Below are 22,838 nucleotides of genomic sequence, written 5' to 3' on the forward strand. Positions count from 1 at the left end.
AAATCCATGTCTTACCTGGGGTCTTGGAGAGAGGCTCGAGGCTGTGGGAGGCAAAGCAAAGAGAGAGATTTGTAGTTTAACACTTGAACTCCTCAGTTCATCTCTGTTTTGATAAGTCTTCACTAAATTATCAGCCCCTGGGTCCCTCCCACGTATCCATGCACACACTCGGCTCCGCGCTGCCTTGGAGCTACGCAGTAACCAAAGTCTAATAATGCTGCCAGATAAGAATGGATTTTTAACTAAAGCCCTCATAGGAGATTCAACTCTGCAAAGAATGAATGCAATTTGAAGTCAGTGCGCTCTTCTTCGATATTCAAACGTTTAATGGTTTTTATTTCTTTTTGATTAAAATCCCCGGCGGCCAAAACAGCTTCAGATTCACTTATTAGGATCATCTAAAGCTTTATTCTGTCTGGAAGTTGCAAACGGCACCCTAGTGAGCACCACACTGTTGTAAAGGCAGAAACGCCTTTTCTTAATCAAGACCAGCGGTGTCAAACATGCTCCGAAACTGGGCTGTGTGTAATATATAAATTATAGAGAAGAACACAACACCATGAGGGTGAGTTGGTGAAAACGTGTACAGTGAGGCTGCAGATACCAGGAAGCCAAGGAAGTAACATGAAATCTGGACAGAATACTGATACTTACCAAAAGAAATATCAAGTTGTTTATATTGGGTTTTGTGAAAAAGAGTTCATTATATCTTAACATTGTACTCAGAAACCTTTTTTTACACTATTACATACATAAAGTAGGCTCAATGGGAGACATATGTGAAAGTTAAACAAGTTAAAAACAAGAAATAAAGACACAAAAAACCAACCCAAACACCACTAATCTTTGTGATTATACTCCCATGTAAAATATATTACCTAATATAAAATATCTATAAAAGAGGGGGGTTGATGAGATTAGATTATGACGACTTTAAGAGAGAAGCTCCACCGTTTTTCCCCTGCCTCAATCTTCTGCTCATTTTTCCGATATTGATTTATGCTTTTTAAACAATTGTGCGTTCTTTTAAGTGAGACAAGATTCTTCTGAATGATCTGAAACACACCGAAGGTTTTCGTGTTATACCGCTGAAGGTTTAGGGGTTACACATTTACACTTTATTTTTTTTTTTTTTGAACAATTCGACTTTCGCATTGTTTGAGGTCTGCATGGAAACACTGAGATAAAAGTGGGAAAGGCTGAAGCTCAAAGTAATTTTTCAGCTGAATTGCAGAGGCCATTCATTAATTACTGCAGTCATTTATTCTGGAGCTACTTTAAAAAGCCATTAATCACACGAGTCATGTTCCAATGAAACATGCCAAAGTTTTCTTTTACTCAAGCATTTCAACTGGGAGTGTTTTTTCCCAAACAAATGCTATGTTTGAACAAGCCATTTTAAAGGAGTCAAGTAGTATTTCATAGAGTTGGTGGATGAGAATAATGTTGGTTTTCCACCATCTGTAATCTGTGTGGGCCAAGTATTGAAAGATTAAAGAGGCTTTATTGTCATAGTAAGACACAGCAATCTGGAGCAGAGCATTTGAAATATAAACAAATAGTATTTACCAATGGACAAAATGCAAACTCCTACCCTATTTACTAACACAGCCTGCCACACGTGAGGCTGAACAAACAGATTTACTGCCGCCGTGCGACTTTGTGCCTAAAGACAAATCTGCCGTCGGAGGCTGGGACAACACGGTGGGAGAGAGGAGACGGGAAGATTTAGAAACTTACGACCACATGCAGGGAAGGAGTTGTTAATCTGCTCCATTACGTCTGCCAGGTCAGAGCTGCTGTTGTGGGAGTCCAGCAGCTCATCTGAACAAACAAACACACACACAGAAAGGTTTATTTTCAGTTACACACAGACACACTTTGATTTGCCTCCAATGTACACAAGTTTCCGGATGCTTTTCTGTGTTGTCAGCAAACTTTCAGTTTCTGCTTTTCAACGCATCGAAGGGAGCTTAACTGGCGATTCAAGGACAGGCCATATACCTGATACCAATGATAGACTGAGTGTTTATGTCTGAAGACAATAACCATCAAGCGTCTCACCTAAATTTTCATTAAGAGTTCCTCGATCTTGCACAGTGGGAGAGGACACTCCATTTACCCTGGCGTCCACGTCCGGCTGGTAGAGAGACACAGAGAGATGGAAATATGTATTTTAAAACAACAACAACAATAAAACTCAGTCATTCTAACACAATTATTCCATTTGCCATCGCTTGACAACTTGACAATTAGCTGTGCGTTACAGCATCAGCCGGCAACAAAGGAATAACAGAGAGCAGCACAAAGAGTCCGATGACATGTGAATAAAACCATCCGTCAAATGGCTGTTTGGTACGTCACAGTGTGAATCACGCTCAAAGACCATAAAGGACATTTTGCATAGTTTCAGAGAAAAACCCTGCACTGCTAAAATGAATGAAAGAATGAATTTAAGTTATAACATTAGTTACAATACTATTATTATTGAGACATAATACAAAACAATACAGAGTATGTGCGTGTTTGCAAGAATGTGAATATTTGTCTTCAATTTCCACTGCTGCAAATATATCGTGTTTCTTATGTGTCCCACTGCCTTGTCAAACCAAAAACACTGATTTATTTTGTTAGCTTTCTTTGTGCATATAAATATATATATATATATATATATCAAAATGAACGGCGATATCTCATTTTTACACTTTTGCTTTATACTCTGATATATAGATCATTCATTTGAAAATCCGTGGACGCTGAAGCACCAGACGGTAAAGAGTGAGTGTTCATTCAAGCTGCCCCCTTCACTGTGTTTAGGGAACATAAAGTGCTTGTAGGAACAAAGATTTCTGCAGGGAAATGTTCCTGCTCTGTAGAAAGCAGCTGTGCCTTGATGTCAACACTGGAGTACAGGGCTGACTTGACCGTTCCTTCATTAATCTTCTATACTGCTTCACTCGACTCACAGTTGAGGGTTGCTGGAGCGGATCTCAGAAGCGTACACTCTGGACCCGTCGCATGGCCACCACAGGACATATGCTCATATGGACTTCATTTTATACTGAAAAAAGTATTCCACATTCAAGTTACGGCTCTGGGAAGTAAACTCTGAGCAAACAGGCCATTTATCTGATGCACAGAAGCAAATACATGATGCCCAGTGACATTCACGGCAGGAGTTCACATTTCCTTCAGCTTTACAGCTGCAAGAGACTAAATCAATGCTTCCCTCTCCGCAAACCCTCTTCATCTCCTCTCCCTTCATCTCCAGGTGCCCCTGGCACTAGTAAAGGCTAACATGTTGGAAACGTCTCCAGAGCACAACCAGTGTCTGGAGGCGTGTCTCAGAATAGCTAAGGTCGGGGCTTTGGTCAGGCTTCAGGAAGTGTGAGTTTGATGCTCGCCGTCAAGCTGGCAGGCTTTATTATTCTGCAGCTTGGCAGTAATGCTCCAGCTGACCTCAAGATATGTTGACATATCAGCAGGGAATCCACGACTTGAATGTCAAGACGAAAGAAGATCTTATTTAAGAGTGGTAAAGTCTCTGCATGGGCGGACAACGTGCATGTGCTGTATTATGTTTACATTTCTTTGTCAGAATTTGGACCGACATCAATTTTTCATCAAATCCTCCGACGGAAAACGTGGCAGCCACACAGGAATGTAAAACATCATTGTTTGCACTGCAACAGAGCACCATGCAATAAATCACATTTTTACTGCATAAACCCAGAATGAGTGTTTGAGTGAACAGTAATACACAATCTCTTTTTCTCTGGGTACTCTGATATACTCCCAGAGTCCAAAAACATGCAATTAAGGTCAAAGGGTAACTCCAGCTTGAATCAGCTGCAACTGGATCAAGAGCCCTGCAACTTTAAGTCGGAGGGATTGATGCAGTACTTTGTGCATGCTTCTCTCAACAATTGTTGTAGCTTGTTAAACTGTAACTCTCATAAACTACAGAAATGAATATAAAACATGGATCAGCTGAAAAAGCTAAAGATAAGGCAAAAAAATATCACATCAATGTTATCTTTGATATATTGCAGGTGGGTTTATGGTGCCTTATTATATATATTAAAAAATTGTGGGTCAATAACTATACATCTGCAGTCCAAAACAGAAGAAATTCTCAATGTGGTGAACACACAATGCTTCTTCAGTCACAATGCTGATTTTCAACAATTAGTTGCTGAGTCAAGTTGGCTGCTACCGATCTGATGTGAGTTACAACCATAATTCCAGCGTCACAGCGTCAGCGTGTGTTTGCTCAGCCTGATTCCTCAGGATTGCTGCTTGTTTGACTTGAGTGTTGTGCATTTCTCAATTGGCAGAAAGTATCCCAACTCAATGAGCAATTAGGTCGGACATAAACAAATCTGGAAGTTATTGACGACGGGACCGGAGATGGATGCCGGATTGAATGATAATGATGTGATTCAGATGTAATCTGGGAGTTTATCATTCACAAGCACAGCAATCTAAGACTAAATGTTGAAGAGGTTATCACAGATACACAGACATGTCGAAATGAAGGGTTTATCATTGAAATCACAATTTTTGTTCTTAATTTTTGTGTGGGAATAAGTTTGAAAGAATCCTGTTACTTTATTGGATGCATTTTGTTTCGGTGTTTAAATGAGTAGGTTTTTTTTTTTTTTTTGCTTTTTGTATTTTATGAGTCTGCCAGCTGGTGTGTGTGAGTGAGTCTGTGAACTGTGATTACTGCCCTGCTGCTCCACAGCAACAAACCTAATGAACTGAAAGGAAAGACAACTTATGGAGCAAACAAACTTTAAATCACAGCTGTGTGTGCGATATGCTCAGAGGAGACTCCATGATGAGGGGAATCATAATTCCTCTGGAAGAGCTGTATCAACTAATTCATTTTTGAACACCAACAAAGGTTTAGGTAGAAACTCAGTGGAAACTACTGTGTGTTACAGATGAGTTTCAATAGGCTGTAATTATCAAGACTGTGTGTATTATAAAAGCAAATCATTTATGGAAATGATGTTAACAACATTAGGAAACCCAGGGAACCCTGTGGTACTTTAGATTTCAACATATTTCACATTATAAATACATAAAACAACTTGCCCGATGTTATGTGTGTGCAAAGCATCGGACCTGCAGCCATTACTTTGCTGGAAATAGCTTCTCCACTGCTGCATTTTGAATCTCTTTTTAAACCATGTATTTGTTGTCAGGACGGAATAAATCAGCTTTTTGTCTCAGAGGGACGGCTCCTTTTGTAAAAGTACGTCTATCTGTCAGTGTGAGTTCTCGGCTGTAACCTGTGGATTCTCACGACAAACCAGCGTTGTGTCACCTGGTGCAGGAGCTGTCGGAGGCGATGAAGCTGAGACTCCAGCTGCTTGTTGTGTTCCTCCAGGATGTGCATGCGCGCCTCCAGCCGTCCTTTGTGTTGCCTCAGCAGCTTGGCTTCGGCCAGAAGATCAGCCTCATCAGGGTGGGCAGAGAGGCCCTCCAACTCCCAGTGGCCTGCAGGAGAAGCCCCTCGCTGCTCCTTCAGCTGCTCATATTCCTTCTGAAGGGTCCTACGAAGAAACGGTTGGGAATAAAAAAAAAAAAGAAAGTAGAATGAATTAAAGAGGAAACAACAAATTCAAATGCTTCTGAACATGCCGGAGTAAATGGATGGTTTGATGTGAAGGGAAATCACGGGAGTTATATTCTAGCCAAATTATAACCCTGCTGAACACCTGGGAGACAGCTGACAGCTGCTTATACCATCATCAAAGCATCATATGAGGGATTATCTCTTTCTTCCTGTGTAGCATTTTCTATGCTTAATGATTCTAAATATGATACTGTTAGTGCTTTCCCTGAAAGACTATCAAAAAGCTGTTAAAGCCTCTATGAACCCCCACAGCGGGGTGCCACACAAAAATACCACCCTCATGTTTACCTTTGCTTTCAGCATTCTCAGTGAAATCCTATTTGAAGTGGGTACACAAACATAAAAGACCCCCCCTGCCAAATCTCCCACCTCATTCCCTCCCTGCCTCCTCTCTCCCATTGCAGAACCATAAGCTGCAATGCTTTACTTAAGATGGCATTTATGAACCCGACAATAAAGCTCTCCTTCGCTCTCCTCCTCCTTGCTCCCTGGCTCTCTCAGAGTGCCCGTCTGCGTGTGTAATCAGTGCTAAATCACTCCAGTCGAGCCTCTGGCGGTGCATAGGCATCTCCACCACAATAGATTGTGCAGTCACTCTCGGTCTCAAAGCCATCTCCATTTACAAATCAAACTGGGGAAGGACTTGGCGAGTGAGCCACACTGAAGGTACGGGAAGTGTGTGTATGTGTGTGTGTGTGTGTGTATACTATATTTTGCACTTGAGTGAGGCAATGAGCACATTCACTCAGATGACATCGAATGAATAAATGCATGTGCCTAATTTAAATGCATTGGACGAAAAACTTTTTTTTTTTCTTTTTTCTATCAAACTCTTTTTTAGAAATTCTGTACTTAATGATTTATCCATCATAATCAGATCATGAGACCACTAGTATTCTCCAGCTCTAACGTCTTACCTCTGCTCCTCCTCAAGCCGAGCGATGATCCGCTCCAGCTCGCCTCTCTCCTCCCTCTCCACCGCCTGCAGGATCTGAGCCGGGCTCTGGGGCTGGCTGCACGGGGAGCCCTCCCCTCCCAGCGTCTGGCAGTACTGAATGATGAGAGCGTGCTCATCATCCCTGCAGGAAAGAGCACAAGTTGCGTGATGAGTGTGAAGCGCCGACATCTTGTCTCGGCTCGTCGGTTCAATCCACCGTCTGTTCTGCGAGACAGGCCCGACTTAATTCACCATGTGTACAGTGTATAACTGGAAAAATGTGCTGTCACTTAGAAGAGTCATGGCGCAAACAAATCAGGAGAAATAACTTGGAGTAGATCCCGGGAAAGTACCAAAGCATGCAGTGCAGAGAACGACACCGATGGTTTTCCGTTTTCAGGGCAGCAGGCAAACTAAACAATTGACCAGGGTGCAATACTTTCATTTAATTTCAGATCAGGCAGATTTCAGTATATCATTTAAATGATCATTTAAACCTTTTATAAAATAAATGTATAAATTACTTACAACTAAGCCCAAGTTGTTGTTATATATTCATACATTACATGGCAAATGTACATTATAAACTTCTAAATGAGCTTTAGTTCCCCTTTAGGATGAGTATCACTGTCCATTTTACATAAAACCCCCACTAAATATGACTTACTAGGCTTCTTTGGTGTGTTTTCAAAACAGTGTGATTTGGGTCTGTTTTTATCTACAGTACTAATGTTCAAGCACAGTTCTAACAACAATGCATGCATGAGGTGTTTTCCCTGGGAAAAGGAGCCAAACAATATGTTTCTAAGAGACATTACAAAATAAGCTCTACCTTGATAATGAGAAAAGAATGCGCAAAGAATATGGTCACTTCTGTGATAAATACTGTACACACAATATTCTACTCTGGCTCGACTGCAATGCTGCAAATTCCCCGGTGAACCACATTTACAGTTTCTCGAGTGATGTGCCAGTCTGTACCATCTGATAAGTGGAATAGGGCAAGGCTGCTGATGGAAGGAGATGGAGGGAGCAGGAGAGAAAGAGCCCGGCAGGGAGATGAGAAGATATGGAAGGAAAGAGGCAGGAATGGCTGCTGTCTTGTAATTGTGTGTGTGTGTGTGTGGTTGTATGTCCCGTCTCTTTGTGTGTTATCTCAATATTATAGAAAATGGTGTCGATTCTCAGGAGTCACTCAGATTCTGAACCGGCCTTGAAGACAAAAGAATGACAACCACACATGCACACACAGACACAAAAAAATAAATGCAGATACTTGAAAGTCATATCCTTTGCTCGCGTCACTGTCATTTCCTGCGCCAGTTTGACAACCTGGAATAGAGTTTGGCTGAGAAAGTGTAATGGCATGAGAGCCCCACATGTGGTTCTCTCCGCTCTACTAACTGCACTGTATCCAGCCCATTCAAATATCTACCAGTGCTCTGGCTGCCATCCTGCAATGTTAATGGGCTCCTCTTTCAGCCATGTGTTGTAACAGCGTTCCCAGATCGATGGCTATTATGATGAACGAAAGACCAACAGCCAAACTATCATTGTTACAGGAAAAAAAACAGCCACTTCATTAATAAGCTACAAATATTTACTCCCACGTCCGTGAAATCCAGCAATCTAGAAATGATACGATCCATATTTCCTCCAGCCATTCACCCTGGAACCGATCCAAGCTTACAATGGAAAAGAGGCAGAGTACACCCTGGACAGATTACCGGTCCACCACAGAGCAAAACACAAAGAGACAGCCACACACACACTCACTGTCAATTACAACTAATCGCCATTTGGAGAAACCAAAAGTAGTTACGCCGTGTAGCTGTAGTTGGGTGTACACTGAGATTCTTCTTGTGGCTCTGACATGAAGCAATGCGCATCCTCCTATAGGACTGGGTATGTTAAATATTCAAAAGTTGGTGAACTGAAATTCCTGAAGTTTTATAAAACACCCTTGAATTTACCTGAATGAGCAAATATTCCAAAATGTCCTTATCATCGCAGAGTGTTCAAGAGGGGCTACAAGTAACGAGCCTATTTTTTTTTCTCAGGTATGACAATAATTATACTATTTCATGACCAAGGACTGGGCGCAGCGGCTTGCTAATGAAAGGTACGCAGAGTGAGGCTGTCACCTCTTTTCACACGAAAGGAACAATATACAGAGCCGGCAGCCTTCCATGTATACTGAGGAGGGAAAAAAAGCTTTTCATCATTAACCAGGCAAAGCTGCTCGCGTGATGTGACTCGCACGTTCTCCTTTCTTTAAAAAACTGGATATGAGCCAAGTTTAAAATGATCTTTCATGCATTTTGTTACAATTAAAGCCACCAACAAGAAAAACTGACAAGAAACGCAATTTTCAATCTATGAATTCAAAAAACATTTTCAATATTTCTGCAAACAGAAGAAGGAAAACATGCCAGAGTATTTTATTTTTATTTTTTTTAAAGGATCTTTTGCATTTTCTTTTATACAGTTTCTTTCCGACATCCTCTATGCAATTGCTACTTCTTTTTATAAAAAAAAAAAAAAAGAATATGCTCAACTCGTCATCAGTTTTACCCAAACACAAGGGTGTCAAGCTCACTTTAGTGCAGGTGCCACATACAGTCTCTTTTGATCTCCACGTCTCCAAAGTTTTCTTTCAGTTTTAATGCAATTTTTGTGCAAAAAAGTGCATTCTGGCAATGTTCACATTTTATTCCCGTCAAGACATAAAAAAAACTAACAAAAAAACGCAATCTGATATCCTTCCTGTTACAGCGTTTCATTTCAAGCCACTGTCAAAAGAAAGCCTGCTCTCAAAACGCAGGAAGATCTGCACATTTTAATTATAATTACCCTCCATGTATGGCCGGAATGCTCAGGCTATTTGGTAAGCAATTAGGAAGGGAGCCAAGTATAATATCTCTGAGCTAGACTCATCACTGCCATCTATAGTTTTGCCTCTAGTCTGTTTCATCAGGCATCAGGCGGACTGGATTGAACCTCTTGCAGGCTGATTGACACCGCTGCTCTAATGTAAAACCGGAAAGTGAAATGTCTGAGTTATTGAAAAACAACAAACACCCACACACACCGTTTTATTTTAAATCTACTATGAAGGGGTGGACAGGGGTGTTGAAGAACGGCCTCGTTCTCATGGAAAAACCTAGCTGGTCTCATCTGCTGGGGCCGAGGACAAGGGGTTCAGCAGACACTGAGTGACCAATTAGGTAGGCCCCTGTCAACAGGGAGCTGCAGCAGGACATTATGGCTGAGAGAGAGGGCCCAGAGGACATGTGGAAGAGGATCATTATGTGTGAAAATGAAGACTACAGGGGGGAGAGCTGTCTCACAAACCACCTGCATTGAAATCCTTGGAGAAAGAGGAAGCTCAGTGAAAGGAGTGGAGGACTAAGACTCTGTGGAGAGGATGAGCAGACAGAAGAAGGGAGCATCAGTGTGGTAGGGGATTTAATGTGAATAACGGTGATGAATGTGAGGACATTGGCACGGCGGAGCTGCAGCGCATTGTTAATATGAGAGTCGTGTGCCGGGTGAGAGTGAGAATAAGACAGCCCGAGGGGACTTTTACAGTTTTTACTCGACAACAATGGTCTTCCGAGCCTGATGTCTGGCTAACATATCACAAAGTAAAGCCTCTCCGGATGAATGGTGCTATCAGCTGCAGAGGCTAAGCTCAGGGAGAAGAAGCAGGAGATAAAGATGAAGGGAAACAGGAGAAAGAAACACAAGAAAAATGGCAACCACCAAAGAAAACAAAGGAAGAGGATGACAGAAGCAAAGACAACAGACGTTTTTTTTTTTTTTCCACTCTTCCCCTATGGTGAGATATTCTACAACCTTGCTTTCTTTATAGAAAGTCTGGCCTCGTTTACTTGGGGGTGTACCACTTTGAATGCAGGGCCACTGAAATAAGTATTTCACTGTTTACCTATGTGCAGCATTCAATCTGAAGGTTGCCTGGGCCCAAAGGTAAAACATGATTAGACTAGAGGAAAAAAAATGATGAAAGGTGTAAAGTAAAAACAGAGGGGGACAGGTTGGGATGAAAGGTAGTTTAAAAAGTAAAGGGCTCGTGAATTTAAAAGAGAGGGACCAGAATAAAGGGCAAAATATGAAAGAGGAGGAAAAAAGGGGACCGCACTAAGAGAGCGACGGGAACGGGAAAGATAACAAAACAAACAAAATCCTGGCAAATATAAAGAGAGCAGAGAGTGTCGCTCCTCAGTGATGTCCCGAGGCATCGATGACAACACGGTGCTTTGGCTGGAGGTCAAAGAAAGCAGGCAACACAAACTTACTAATTAAGGATTCCCTTTTAGATAAAAGCTATGCAAAACAAGAAAGACAAAGGCATGAAACACACACACACACACACACACACACACACACACACACACACACACACACACACACACACACACACACACACACACACACACACACACACACACACACACACACACACACACAAATTATTGATATCACTGCACAGCTGGCGGTGGCTCCAAATCGGTGTTTGCAGGATTTCAACGATCGGAAAACAGAAGCCAGAAGCCAAACACGCGTGTAATTGGCAAACGCACTTAGCCATGCAACACAATACATGTTTTCGTTAGCTCAAACGACGCAACCTTCATCCCACATGGGGATAATTTCTGTAAGCAAGAGTCCACATACACAACCAGGCAGACTGTTGGAAAACACTAAGAATCCCGAATGAAATTGGCCGTAGGTGGAGAAAATGGTACATTCTCCCCAAAAAAAGAGGCGATACAATCAAAACCTTCAACCAAAAAGCATTATCCTGAAAATAACTTCAGAGCAAGAGGACACAATACTGAGCTGAGAGGGCTGATTTACCCTTGTGGGAAATATAAACAACATTATGTTCACTACCATTTAAAAGGTCCTGACTGTATTCAGATATGTGAAAAAGTGCTGCTAAAAATACTAAAAGCATTTGTCTTAAACTCATAGGGATGACCTTCAGCTGCAGCACAGTGAAATTTGGACAAGCATCCATAAGGTAGCATGTATTCTTTCCATAGAGCTTGAAGAGGATGAATCGCTGCAATGTCAATGTAGTTTAGTTTAGGGATACTGAGCTGGTTACTATCATGACACCAATTCTTTATCATTAAACAGTTTCAGAAAGTTTAGCTCTTTGTTAACAGAATGGTCAAAATGTATGAATCAGCATTTCTTCCTGGAAATAGGTGTAGATAAAGTAGGGTGGTCTTATATTTGGGGTTTAACATCCAGCTCCTATTTACGCCACAATAACAAGACGAGGGCCACAGAAACAAGAGGAACATGTCAGATGTCACCCAGGGACACTCGCCTGAGCCAGGAAACCTCAAATCGGGGAAATGACATGCAGATACAGGCACTGGAAGTCGTAGTTGCTCAAGAGCCGTTTAAAGACTTTAAAATGCCGCATCTCAAATGCATTTGGATGCTGCGAAGGAGCAGCCGGAACCAGGGAGAGAATGATGACAGCTGGAGCAAAACGACGCGAGGCAGGAGATCTGCACAAGGAAAAGTTTTAAGACACAGGAGACTGTATATAAAACTGTATGAAATGAGGAAGCATTGGAGAAGTTTGGCACAGCTACGTGTCTGTGTGTGTGTGTGTGTGTGTGTGTGTGCATGCTCATGTGTCCTTGCGTGTGCTCGTGTCCCCAATTTAAAAAAAACCCCAAAAAAACAAGGGTTATGCTTACATAAGAACAAGATTTCGTTTGCAAAACCTTTTGCAGAATAGGAGCCTTGTAAAGGGGGAACTAAAACAGGACAAATATGATGTATATAGGAGGACAAATGCATTGTTTCAGGATGCCATTCATCCTGCAAGAGATTTCAAAAAAAGAAAAAGAATTTGGGTTTTCTTTTGTTAAGGAACGAATTTCAGTGCATGGTGAGAGTAGATAATAGCACAAAATGTGAGCGCAAAGTAAGATGCATGACTCACAGGCGTGGCACTCGGTCACTTAAATATTAATAAACGTGAAATGGGTAAAAAAAACAAAAAAAACAACAAACTACATTATTGACGTTTTTTTTTTGCAAATCTAGGAACGTTGGCCTCTTGTCGCATTGCTACTACGAGGGTGAATTTGAAAAAATTGTGGAAAAAACAGGCCTGACTGCAAAGAAGAAGGATTTACTTGTAGACAGATTGAAAGTGAAAGGTGTTAAAGGGCTCAGGACTGATGATGACGCCCTCGGTAACCAGCTCTGACTGTGTGGCAGCTCATCCGTCTGAAGTGAAGCGCACAATGTCATCTACCGCTAGATCCTGACGCACACTGTGCTCCTGTGTGGGATCATTTCAACGTATATGATGAAGTTCCTACAGTTGGGCCGTGCCAATCAATGGTCACAACTCTCACCTGCGCTTCTGTAAGGCTGCAAAGCAAAGCAACATTGTACCGGTAACACAGAACCCTGTACTTTCTATTTATAAAAAATAAATAAAAATGTGTTTTTAATTGGGCAATTGCGCAATCATTTTTCCTTAAAAAGCAATAAGCCACCAATGCATGTTGATTTTTTTAAGACACACAAATTGGTTGGATTTATGCCTACAGGTCATCATGTATTACACTGGTCATAGGTTTTTGTACAGGAAGCAGTTTTGTGGGGAAGAATTGTGTATAACTTGCTTCAGGTCTTGCATTAAAAAAAGTATGCGCTATGACTGAATGAACTTTTTCTTCTTGAACACAGGAAACATGTTCCGAGTTCTTGTCATTTACAGGCAATAATATGCAATAATTGGCATTTAAATGATCTTTTGTTGAATCCCTTTGCTCCATTATCGCCACATTCACATCGGAGCTGTTGTTCCAGAGCATTTCTGAATAGAAATACAACAGAAATGACACATAATGATGCAAAAGGGAGTGAAATACCAAGAAGTGTTCGTTACAAAGGTTTTTCCTTTCTCTCTCATTGTTAAAACCATTAGTCTTCATCAAACCATCATCTTCCTCATCTCATTAGTGCTCTTCACAATTGTCTGTTCGAGTGTCAACGTTGTTTTCAGCGCTGGCAAAGATAATGGCTTCTTCTTTTAAAATAAGCCGGAGCACAAAGCACAAAAGAGAGAGTGAGGAGGAGTGGCGATAATGTGTTTTGTCCTGCATTATGAAAGCGTGGAGAGGAAAATAAATCCACCTCTGTTTGCAACCTTCCACTTGCTCACCAACACTTTGTTTTGTCTTTCTATTCCACAGAAGTCCTCCTATTGATGAGCTGGAAAGCAATGGGAGTGCACAAAGCAGTATTTGGCAGTCCTAAATTGAACAATGCTCTCTGTCTTTGCTATTCTCGGCTGCAAGGTTGGATGAAGGTGAGGTGTGGGAGCAGCGGTCCACATGTTGCAGGCGCATCAGCAGGGGATGAAAGCTACAACACAACAAGGTTCAAGGCTTTGCTTCTCCTTCGCTGAAGATCCTCCAAGGCTTTAACCATCGCCTCATGCGTCTCTCCACCGTTGTGCTGTAAACACTCCTTATTTTAAGCCTTTCCTCTTTAAAAGTCCCGAGACTTTCTTTCCTTCTTCTCTCATGGAGTTCTGGGAATCTCTGCTCTCCCGGTGCAAATTCTTCCTCACTTCTGAAACACACTCCTGTTTCCGCTTTCTCTGCTACTTAGAATAGTAGTTGAGATAAAAGCAGAAAACATATCTTTTGAATCCTTGCGTGCATAAATTCATTTCACACATGCACACACTCACCCAGATCTATCATGATGATCTCTGATTTGGGAAATCTTAGAGATTTACAAGTGTCTTATCAAAACAGGCTGGTGAAACGAAAAGTAATTCCCTCCGGAGACGCGACTGCAGAGACGTGTGAGGAGGGTGTGCCTATCGGAGAGTGCATGAACACACTTTGGTGTGCCAATGAACTCTGAGGGCATTTGAACCTCAAGAGCTCATTTCCCAGATTAGGATCTTAGTTGGAAAAACGGACTAATATGTCCTTCAACTTGAACAAATGCACTCGTTTTCACACACGCAGACCCAAGCACAGACTCCATCTCTCACTTTTCTCATCAGGCTTTTCCTTCTCTCCTTTTCACGGCTTGCCATGTTCTCGTCTCCCCTGATCAAAGATAACGCTGGTCTTATCAGAGATCCTGAAAGCACTCACTCTCACTTTGTCGGCACTCTAATTCATTACTTTCCCTCTGAAATCCATCTTCTGCTCACTGGATTCAGCCACACCCCCCTTTGTGATTCCACCCATTCCCATTTTGCCTGAAACTCGATTCTTCTCGCTCCCGAAATGTGGAAAGCCGACTTGTTATTTTCTGGGCTGACATTTATACTTTTATATAAAGGAAAGTTTGTCACTACTGTGACAAAATAAACAATACGCTTGGAACAATCTTTGAATTTGAGGGATATCGAATGACAACAAATAGCAAAGGGAAACTTTCTGTGTTAGAAGTCATTGAATGTCTGGTGTTGTTCCTCCTTCAATTTTTGATACAGTCGATGCAAAGTAATCCATGTAAATGCTGTCCAATTAAAACCGATTATAATTGCGTCATGTAAACGTGTCTTTCTAATTAGATTGGCCCAATCAGATAAGGTGGTGAATTAATCAGATCAGAGTCCAGGGAAAAGAAACACGGGTTTACTTTCCTTTGTCTATTTTGTGCCGGCGCCATGTGACACTTCATGCAGAATGATTGGAAACAGAAATTTGTAAAGCGGTATATGTTGTGCAGTAACGTGAAAAGTGAGAAAAATTCATCACTTACATGCTTCCTGTGGCTGAGCTGCTGTCTGTGGGCAGAGAGCCGTTGGAGCGCTCCATCTGTGCCAACCTGAGGAGTACAGTTGGCGAAATTATTCGTAACAACATTCTCAAAGCCGTGAGCGTCTCTATGAAATGCATCAGAGTCAACAAATGAGGATATCAAGGCCACAGTTGTACACCCAATTAAAAAATTCCAAAGCAAGTCGTGAGGACTCCAAGTGTGTTGCATGACAGAGACTCAAATGTGAAAAGAAAGGATTACAGTGGGAAAATGAGCTAATTCTGTACATGTAATCTATGCTGTAATATATGCATGAACAACCATCTTGTTTGAGACACCCTTAAGTGTGATGTTGGTCTATTTGTACCATATGTGGTTGTTTTCCTGATCACTGATTCAACCGAAGCGGCCAAGCTAATGAGGCTGGTTCCTCCAGATCAAAGCCCGCAATCACTAAACTCTGTAACAAACAGGGTGCAAGGCTGTCCAGCAGATTAGGAATATGATCCATGCACTCTCCTTAATTATGAAAATAAGCTATGAAAGAATATGCACGAAGGAAGAGGTCATAACGCTCAGTCAAGTCAAGTCTCATCTGGGGTTTTTTTGTGCACCTATAAGCTGTAGTATAAGCGCCAATATCAGAAAACTATATTTCAGTTAAAGTTGAAACTCATGCAGCTCGAGTCAATGCTGATCAGAGGATGCAGCTGAACACACAGAGCAAATGATGTGCGGCCAGTGGACGGCTATAGGCCAGGCAATGCAGTGCTGAATCTGAAGAGCCCTTCATGATTCCTGCTTTGTGAAGAAATACACAGGTCACTGCGTTTTCACAAGAATTTTGGACTGAATAAAAATCCATTCACGGGCAGAAGAGATTTACGGACCTTAAAATTTAGAATAATCCTAAAACTAAACGTGGCAGGACGTCAGTCACTGCAGCAGTGCATTAGTATGTTGATGTCGTTGGTGATTAACTGCAGCTCGCACGCTGTGCACATGGGTGTGCTGATGTACGCAGTGCGATCATTTGAAGCGGGCGCCGAAAAACAGCCGTTGGGCCGATCTGGTGCTACTGTGATCCCAGCAGTAAATCTATAATGTTACCAGCTGGAGAGGTGGGGGGGGGGGCTGGGGGGGCCGCATGTCTCTTGAGTTCACTCAACAAGCCAACTCTGACAGTCGGTACCATCTAACGTGCCTATGTGTCAACACTAGTCGTTACAAAATAAAGTGCAGATACACAAAAACTTTCGGTGTGGAATGTGCAAGGTTTTCTTATGTCCTCAGTAGAGGTTGTACGATGCATTTACAACAGCTATTGACACGAGGCACTTTTTGAAGGTTGGATATTTTGATATTTTTTCAATCACCATTCATCTCAGTGCAACATTTGTATGTTGGATGCATTCAATGTTATTTCACCTGCTCCCTCATACTATTTAATAAAATGTTGAATTTGAAAAATAAGATACAAAACATTTGCATTGTCTGAATCACATCCACAATGCACACAGCTGTAAAGAAAAATACGTTAAACAGTGTTAATAGGTTAAAGTAACAATGAGCTTGATACAGATCCCAATTTAATGAGAACAATGTTACTTCCTGTTTTTACGTTTTGATCATACCTCAGCTCAAAAGAGTCAATTCAGTTTTCCAGAATAAGCCAAAGGATTTTTTAATAAATATCTCTTCTTCTTTTGTGTTTGTTTCTGAGCCTGTAGTGGCTTTTGAGACGTTTGTGTAAAACAAAGAAACAGCAGGAGAAAATAAGACCATTAAGTTACAGACAGATGTATGGGCTTCATAAGCATCTTGTGATGCTAAATAACTATAAAGCCTGAAAAGCATTTCTCTGTATTTACTACAGATTGCATTTATTGAGTTCACAATTTTGCTTTCTTGTCTGCTGCTACCTGCCGTCGTCATTTTATTGCTTTTACTTTACAGAAATGTGGTTTGGTCGTCAAATCTGCTCTTATTACCGGTCACATCATACGACTGCTGCATAAAAATGCACTTTAAAAGTCAATCTGGTGGGTAGCACTTCCTGAATGATGGGATAATCACACCCTGAAAGCTATGACATTCTTTAGAGAAATGTCTGCTATAACAAGGATTCATTATGGATGCGCAACCTATAAAAAAAAAACCTGTGAAAGTTTATCATGCTGTAATGAAGCTTTTTAGCGCCTATATGCAACATTTAAGTAAAGACATTCTTCACACATGAGCTCTGTGGCATACGACATGACGACATGGTGAGTGGCGGCGGATGCGGTGCGTACCTGCTGGCATACTGCTCTATCCTGGAATGGGTGTCATCATGAGAGAGCTGAGGTGATTGGGACAGCCTGGAAATGAATGAGGTAATGGAGATGAATGAAATTCATGCTCACACAGTCTCATTGCCACACATACATTTACAGGCAGGTGTATCTAAACACACACACACACACACACACACACACACACACACACACACACATGCCGGCAGTCACAGAGAACCTAATGGCCCCGCACAACTTCACCTAGAAAAACAAATCTGATGATCCTAGAAAGAGAAACAGGAGAGCAGGATGATCTACGTAGCGGTCGGGTGGTTTTTTGACAGCCCTGCCGGAATGAGCGACTGATTGCTAGTTGGATGCTTTAACAGGGAGAACGAGGTGAGAGGGTGAGGATGTTCAGCCAATGGGTCAGCCAGGCAGGCGGGCAACATGCAGTGCAGTCATGCCTTCGTCAGTGTGAGGATGAGTGTGCCGAGGACAGGTAAAGAGGGGGGGGTGAAGGGAGTGGAGGAGGTGTATTCAAAGGCATTCTAGTCTGGAGACGACGTGCTGTCGCTGCTGGCGTCGATACTCACTCATACTGCTCCGGACACATGCTGATGAGGGTGACGGGACTGTAAGAGAACCGGAGGGAGGGGAGGAATAAGGGAGGGAGGGGAGGGGGAGTGAAAGTACCACAAAACATTTCAGGGTCAAAATCTCTTAGTGGGTCAGAGACGGAAAAACACTGCAGGTGATGGAAGAAGTGGGAGGAAAAGTGTCCGACTGCTGACTGGCTGGGTTCAACACACAAGGAAGGAATGTAAAACCGTCACCAATATATGCGGCGCATGTGGTGGTGATTCTCCCTGAGATACAAATGTGTGTCCAAACGCATCAGCAACACAAATATGAGAGAGAAACTGTGGAGTGGTCACATTTAAAAAGATTAAAATGAGCAACTGGATTAGTCAATACACAGGGATGCTTATATAAAAGTTCACGCAGGTTGACGTCAGATTTCACACATATTTCGTTGAATTGATTTTACCGGTACTTCCGCATACAAAGTGATGGAGATCAATTCATTCAAGTTCTCATTTCCAGATGAAATGGCAAAGCAGAAGATGTTCAGCTTAATTTGTTTTTCACAGTGCAACAGTGTTATACAGTGTATAAGGGGGCTTCCGGAACTGTAGATTCACCCACAATTAAGAAACCGTTCTCAAAATAGCTCTCAATAAAAAGTGACAAACTGAGATGTCGAAACATGCTTGTTGGCGTTACTCCCACAGTTTCTCGTCCACAATAATTGCCGCCGTTCTTGGAAAACTCTGAGCATGAAATGCTATTTGTAAACAAATGGGCTACTTTCTTATCTCAAAACCACAAATAAATGCTCCATTTTTCATAAGGGAGCCTGGCTAGAAATTGGTAAGATAACAGTCGAGGTTTACAATCACTCGCCTCGCGCTTTTGTTCCCACATTAAAGCCGAGAAATTCAGAGGGAGACGTGCAGGATGGCGGTTATGCTTCCCGCAGCAGGGCAGCCAATTTAGTCACACTTCTGTGACTGTGAGGAGAATTCAAAATGTAACAGCAGATCCAGACAGAAGGAGGAAAAGAAAAAAGAAAAAAAAAAAAAAAGCATGAGGATTGGTTGGGCTTAGGCAGCTGGATCCAACTTTTCAGTGTGAGTATTGCAGTGTTTTTGCGTGCTCCCACCTTCATCTCTGCCTGCGTGCTTATTTCATCCCTTTTTGAGAGAGAAGTCAAATTAAATTTTGCAAACATTGATTGGAAGTGTGAAAGGTTCTTTTTTTTTTTTTTTTACACAAACTGGTCTTATCTGCAAGTTATGTAATTCTATTTTTGCATAAGTTAAACAGGTGACCCATACCTAGAATATTAATGATGACAAACAGGGAAAGCCAGACAGAGCTGTGCTCACAGTTCACTTCCACCCCATGCTGATAAATGCCTAAATAAGCTGAACTGTGGTTCAAAATTCATTCAACTGCAAACATAGAACAGCATCCTACCGAGTGATATTTCAATTTCAAAGTGCTTTTGAGTGGAAATATGAACTATTCTGTTCATTTTTAAACCAAGATAAAAAATACAAAAAAAAAGAGAAGCTAAGGTTAGTGGATACTTCTGAGCTCCTCCTTTTGCTTCAGTGCTAATTTGAATTCCCACTTCGGGGGACAGTCAAACTCGGTAGAAAACTAAAAATTTACATACTGCGAAGTATTAAAGCAGACGTCCACATCCATTCACCAGCTATAAAACGTGTGTAAATGTGCATGACGGAGGGGGCTCTAATCATACCAGTAAGTTGAGCTCCTGAATTGCTCTTTCCCAGTGGATATTTCAGTTTGAACTGCTGACTAAGTATAAAGAAAACCGAAAGAAACCGCCAAAGGAGCCGATGTCTGTTGTCATCACGTTAAGTATTTGTCAACATTACAGAGCATGTGCTTGTAGAGATTGTACCCTTTTTTTCCCCTCTCTCCAAAGGTCCTGTAAGGATTTTAAAAAATCAATTTAGTTCATCATGTTGTCACAGTTAGTTCTGCTTCTCTGTGCTCTGCCTGTCCAACACTTTCTCTGCCAGAGGTAAAAGAGCGTCTTATACATGCTGACACCTCTACCTGTCTGTCCGCAGAGGCAGCTTGAGGGCTCGCAAGAAAAAAACACGTGTGTGCATGTGTTTTTCGGGTGTTCACCAGAGCTACACAAATGCAAGCAGATAATTATTCTTTTGCATTAGTGAGCATTTGACTGGATAATTCAAAACATGAAACATTTATTGTACGCAACAGAGGGGCACGGGTAAAAACCAATCGGCTTACACAGATTTCATCTGGTTGCACATGAAATGTAAAAGGTTTATGGATCAAAGAAGAATCAGTTAAAACTAAATTAAATCAAATACAAATACACTGTGTACAAAAAGGCATTTGAATCATTTAGTTTGTATAGAAATGAAGTGACGCATGTATCCTCAAGATTTGCAGTCACTAGATCCCAAATATACATCATGTGGATTTATATTTGACTGCAGATGACAACAGAAAGGTTTCGTCATCAATGTTTCACAAGGTGGGTGTTGGTATTTCTGGTCTTGATCAGCCCTCAGCTGCGACTGTACCGGTCCAGTGTGCATCATAAACAATGGGCCAATCAGGCTACAACCCAGAAAATAATATGCAGTCTAAAGACTTAACAATCAATCAAACAAACTGCACCGATTCATCTATTTTAGGGACAGACAGGAAAAAGAGTTTCCAATAAAAAGCTAGAGTCTGACATGCCGGAGAGCCAAAGCTTTGAATTGTAAAGTTTCCTCAGTGTCATCCGTTTTCAAGATCATCCATTTTTGCCTGAAGCTGCAAATTTTCCAGTTACATTCTCAAGTGAGATGTGGCTGGCGCTTTGATCTGAGAGCTTTTGCTCAGTTTTTAGTCGTTTTTGGCAGCAGTAGCCTGAATTTTCTAAAAAAAGTCCAGTTATTGTTTCACCGGTTGATTCCTTCATTAAAACTGAAGGAAGTTCATCCAGCTCAGTATGTATCTCATGTCGCCTGAGATAAGACAACTTGTAGACTTCTCTTTCCTTATTGGATTTGTAAGCCATCATTACTGGGATTCGAAGGTGGACTTGTTACTGGAATGAAAACTCTGGAAGAAGTGACAAGCAGGAATCGGATTTCACAAAGACAAACTATAAAACTTTCAAGGCCATTAACCTTTACACAAATCCGAATGCAGCAGCGACTTGTCTCCTCTGCCTATTTGTGACGGGTGAAAAGCAAGGACCAGCCCAGAGTGGGGAACCATTAGAAAGACTCTTTCGCATTATCAAATATAGCTGTGACGGAACAAAAACATTATCTGGCGTGAAATGAGGCAAATATATAAGTGGGAGGTGAGAGTAGGTGGTGTTGTGCGCTCTCTCTTTCTCTCTCTCTCTCTCTCTCTCTCTCTGTTAGGGTGGAGCAAAACAAGAGTGGGTGGAATCCCAAAGAAAGTGTGAGAAGGAAAGGATGTTACATTAGTGGAGGAGAGAGAGAGAGAGAGAGAGAGAGAGAGAGAGAGAGAGAGAGAGAGAGAGAGAGAGAGCATTAGGGCGGGCAATTATTCAGCAGACAATCTCATTTTCGCTTCAGCTGCAAGAGAAGTTAAAACATTACAACTTCTAAGAAGTTTTATACTCTGGATGACCAAGGGAGCTTTAACGTGGGCATCACTGATAAAATATTTTCTAACATTATTTCACAAAGTTTACACACATCTGCAGAATAAATGTTGCCAAACAGTGGCAAAGTATTTAACACTATCGCCTCACATTGAGATCGCATATAAGAGAATGCCCGACTTACATCTCTTTTAAAAAACAACTTAAACATTATCTTAAAGGATTAAATTATGTTAAAGTAAATCAGTCCTGCACTCATTTTACGTGTAAATATAATTTGTATAGTTTTTATATTGTGTTTCTATATTGTGTTTTATATTCCTTTATACATTGTATCGCTTATGTGACCTGCCTCAGGACTTTAAGTACAATTTGTATTTGTATATGATTGTTCATTAATGTGCACTGTCCCAATCAAATAAATAAGTAATAAAAATAAATAAATAAAATATATTGCATGTTCTCCCTGTGCGTGCGTGTTTTTCTTGGTATTTCCGGTTCCACTTACAGCTCAAAATATCAATTTAATACTAACTGGTAATTCTAAATGACCCGGAGGTATGAGTGTTTGTCAGTGTTTGCCCTTTTATGGACTGGGTCCAGGGCGTACCCTGCCATTGGATACCAGTTGGATACGTCATATAGAGGCTGGATAAATAGATATTTTTAAATTCTAAAGATAAATACTACCTAAACAATCAATAATGATCAATTTGAAAGCATTCAAATAAAAACAGGGCAAAAAATGGTTTTATTCATTGACTTCATCTGTTTAATTCCAATTCTCAAGTATGAAGCTAGACTTTGTTGCAAAAACTTCAACCCCCACCCCCCCTAATAATTTGAGTATTTTAGTGATGCAGAAACGCAGAGCTGAAATGAATGTGAGCGCTTCTCAACACTGAGTGTGTGTCTGAGTGAGATCTATCAGGGAGTCCAAATGCTCTGAATTGCAAACAAAAGCTCCTTTATTATGTATAG

The 22,838-nt window shown here is 41.4% G+C and overlaps 1 protein-coding gene across 4 annotated transcripts in view; it reads right to left on the bottom strand.

Moving 5' to 3' along the window:
- Nucleotides 1-22,838, bottom strand: part of utrn (utrophin) — a gene marked incomplete at its 3' end in the record, with an annotated part of 191,344 nt that overhangs the window by 3,165 nt on the left and 165,341 nt on the right. For 3 of the 4 annotated variants that reach the window (XM_080490632.1, XM_080490631.1, XM_080490630.1), the window contains 8 exons: nt 18,253-18,291; nt 17,675-17,740; nt 15,381-15,446; nt 6,565-6,726; nt 5,336-5,564; nt 2,065-2,140; nt 1,741-1,824; nt 16-41 (listed from right to left, as the gene is read on the bottom strand). In XM_080490632.1, the coding sequence (XP_080346758.1) occupies nt 16-41; nt 1,741-1,824; nt 2,065-2,140; nt 5,336-5,564; nt 6,565-6,726; nt 15,381-15,446; nt 17,675-17,740; nt 18,253-18,291 (748 nt within the window). The remainder of the gene's footprint in view (nt 1-15; nt 42-1,740; nt 1,825-2,064; nt 2,141-5,335; nt 5,565-6,564; nt 6,727-15,380; nt 15,447-17,674; nt 17,741-18,252; nt 18,292-22,838) is intronic. The other variant, XM_080490633.1, reaches the window with a different exon arrangement.

This window comes from Lipophrys pholis (assembly GCF_963383615.2).
Source record: "Lipophrys pholis genome assembly, chromosome: 21".
NCBI classification, from domain to species: Eukaryota; Metazoa; Chordata; class Actinopteri; order Blenniiformes; family Blenniidae; genus Lipophrys; species Lipophrys pholis.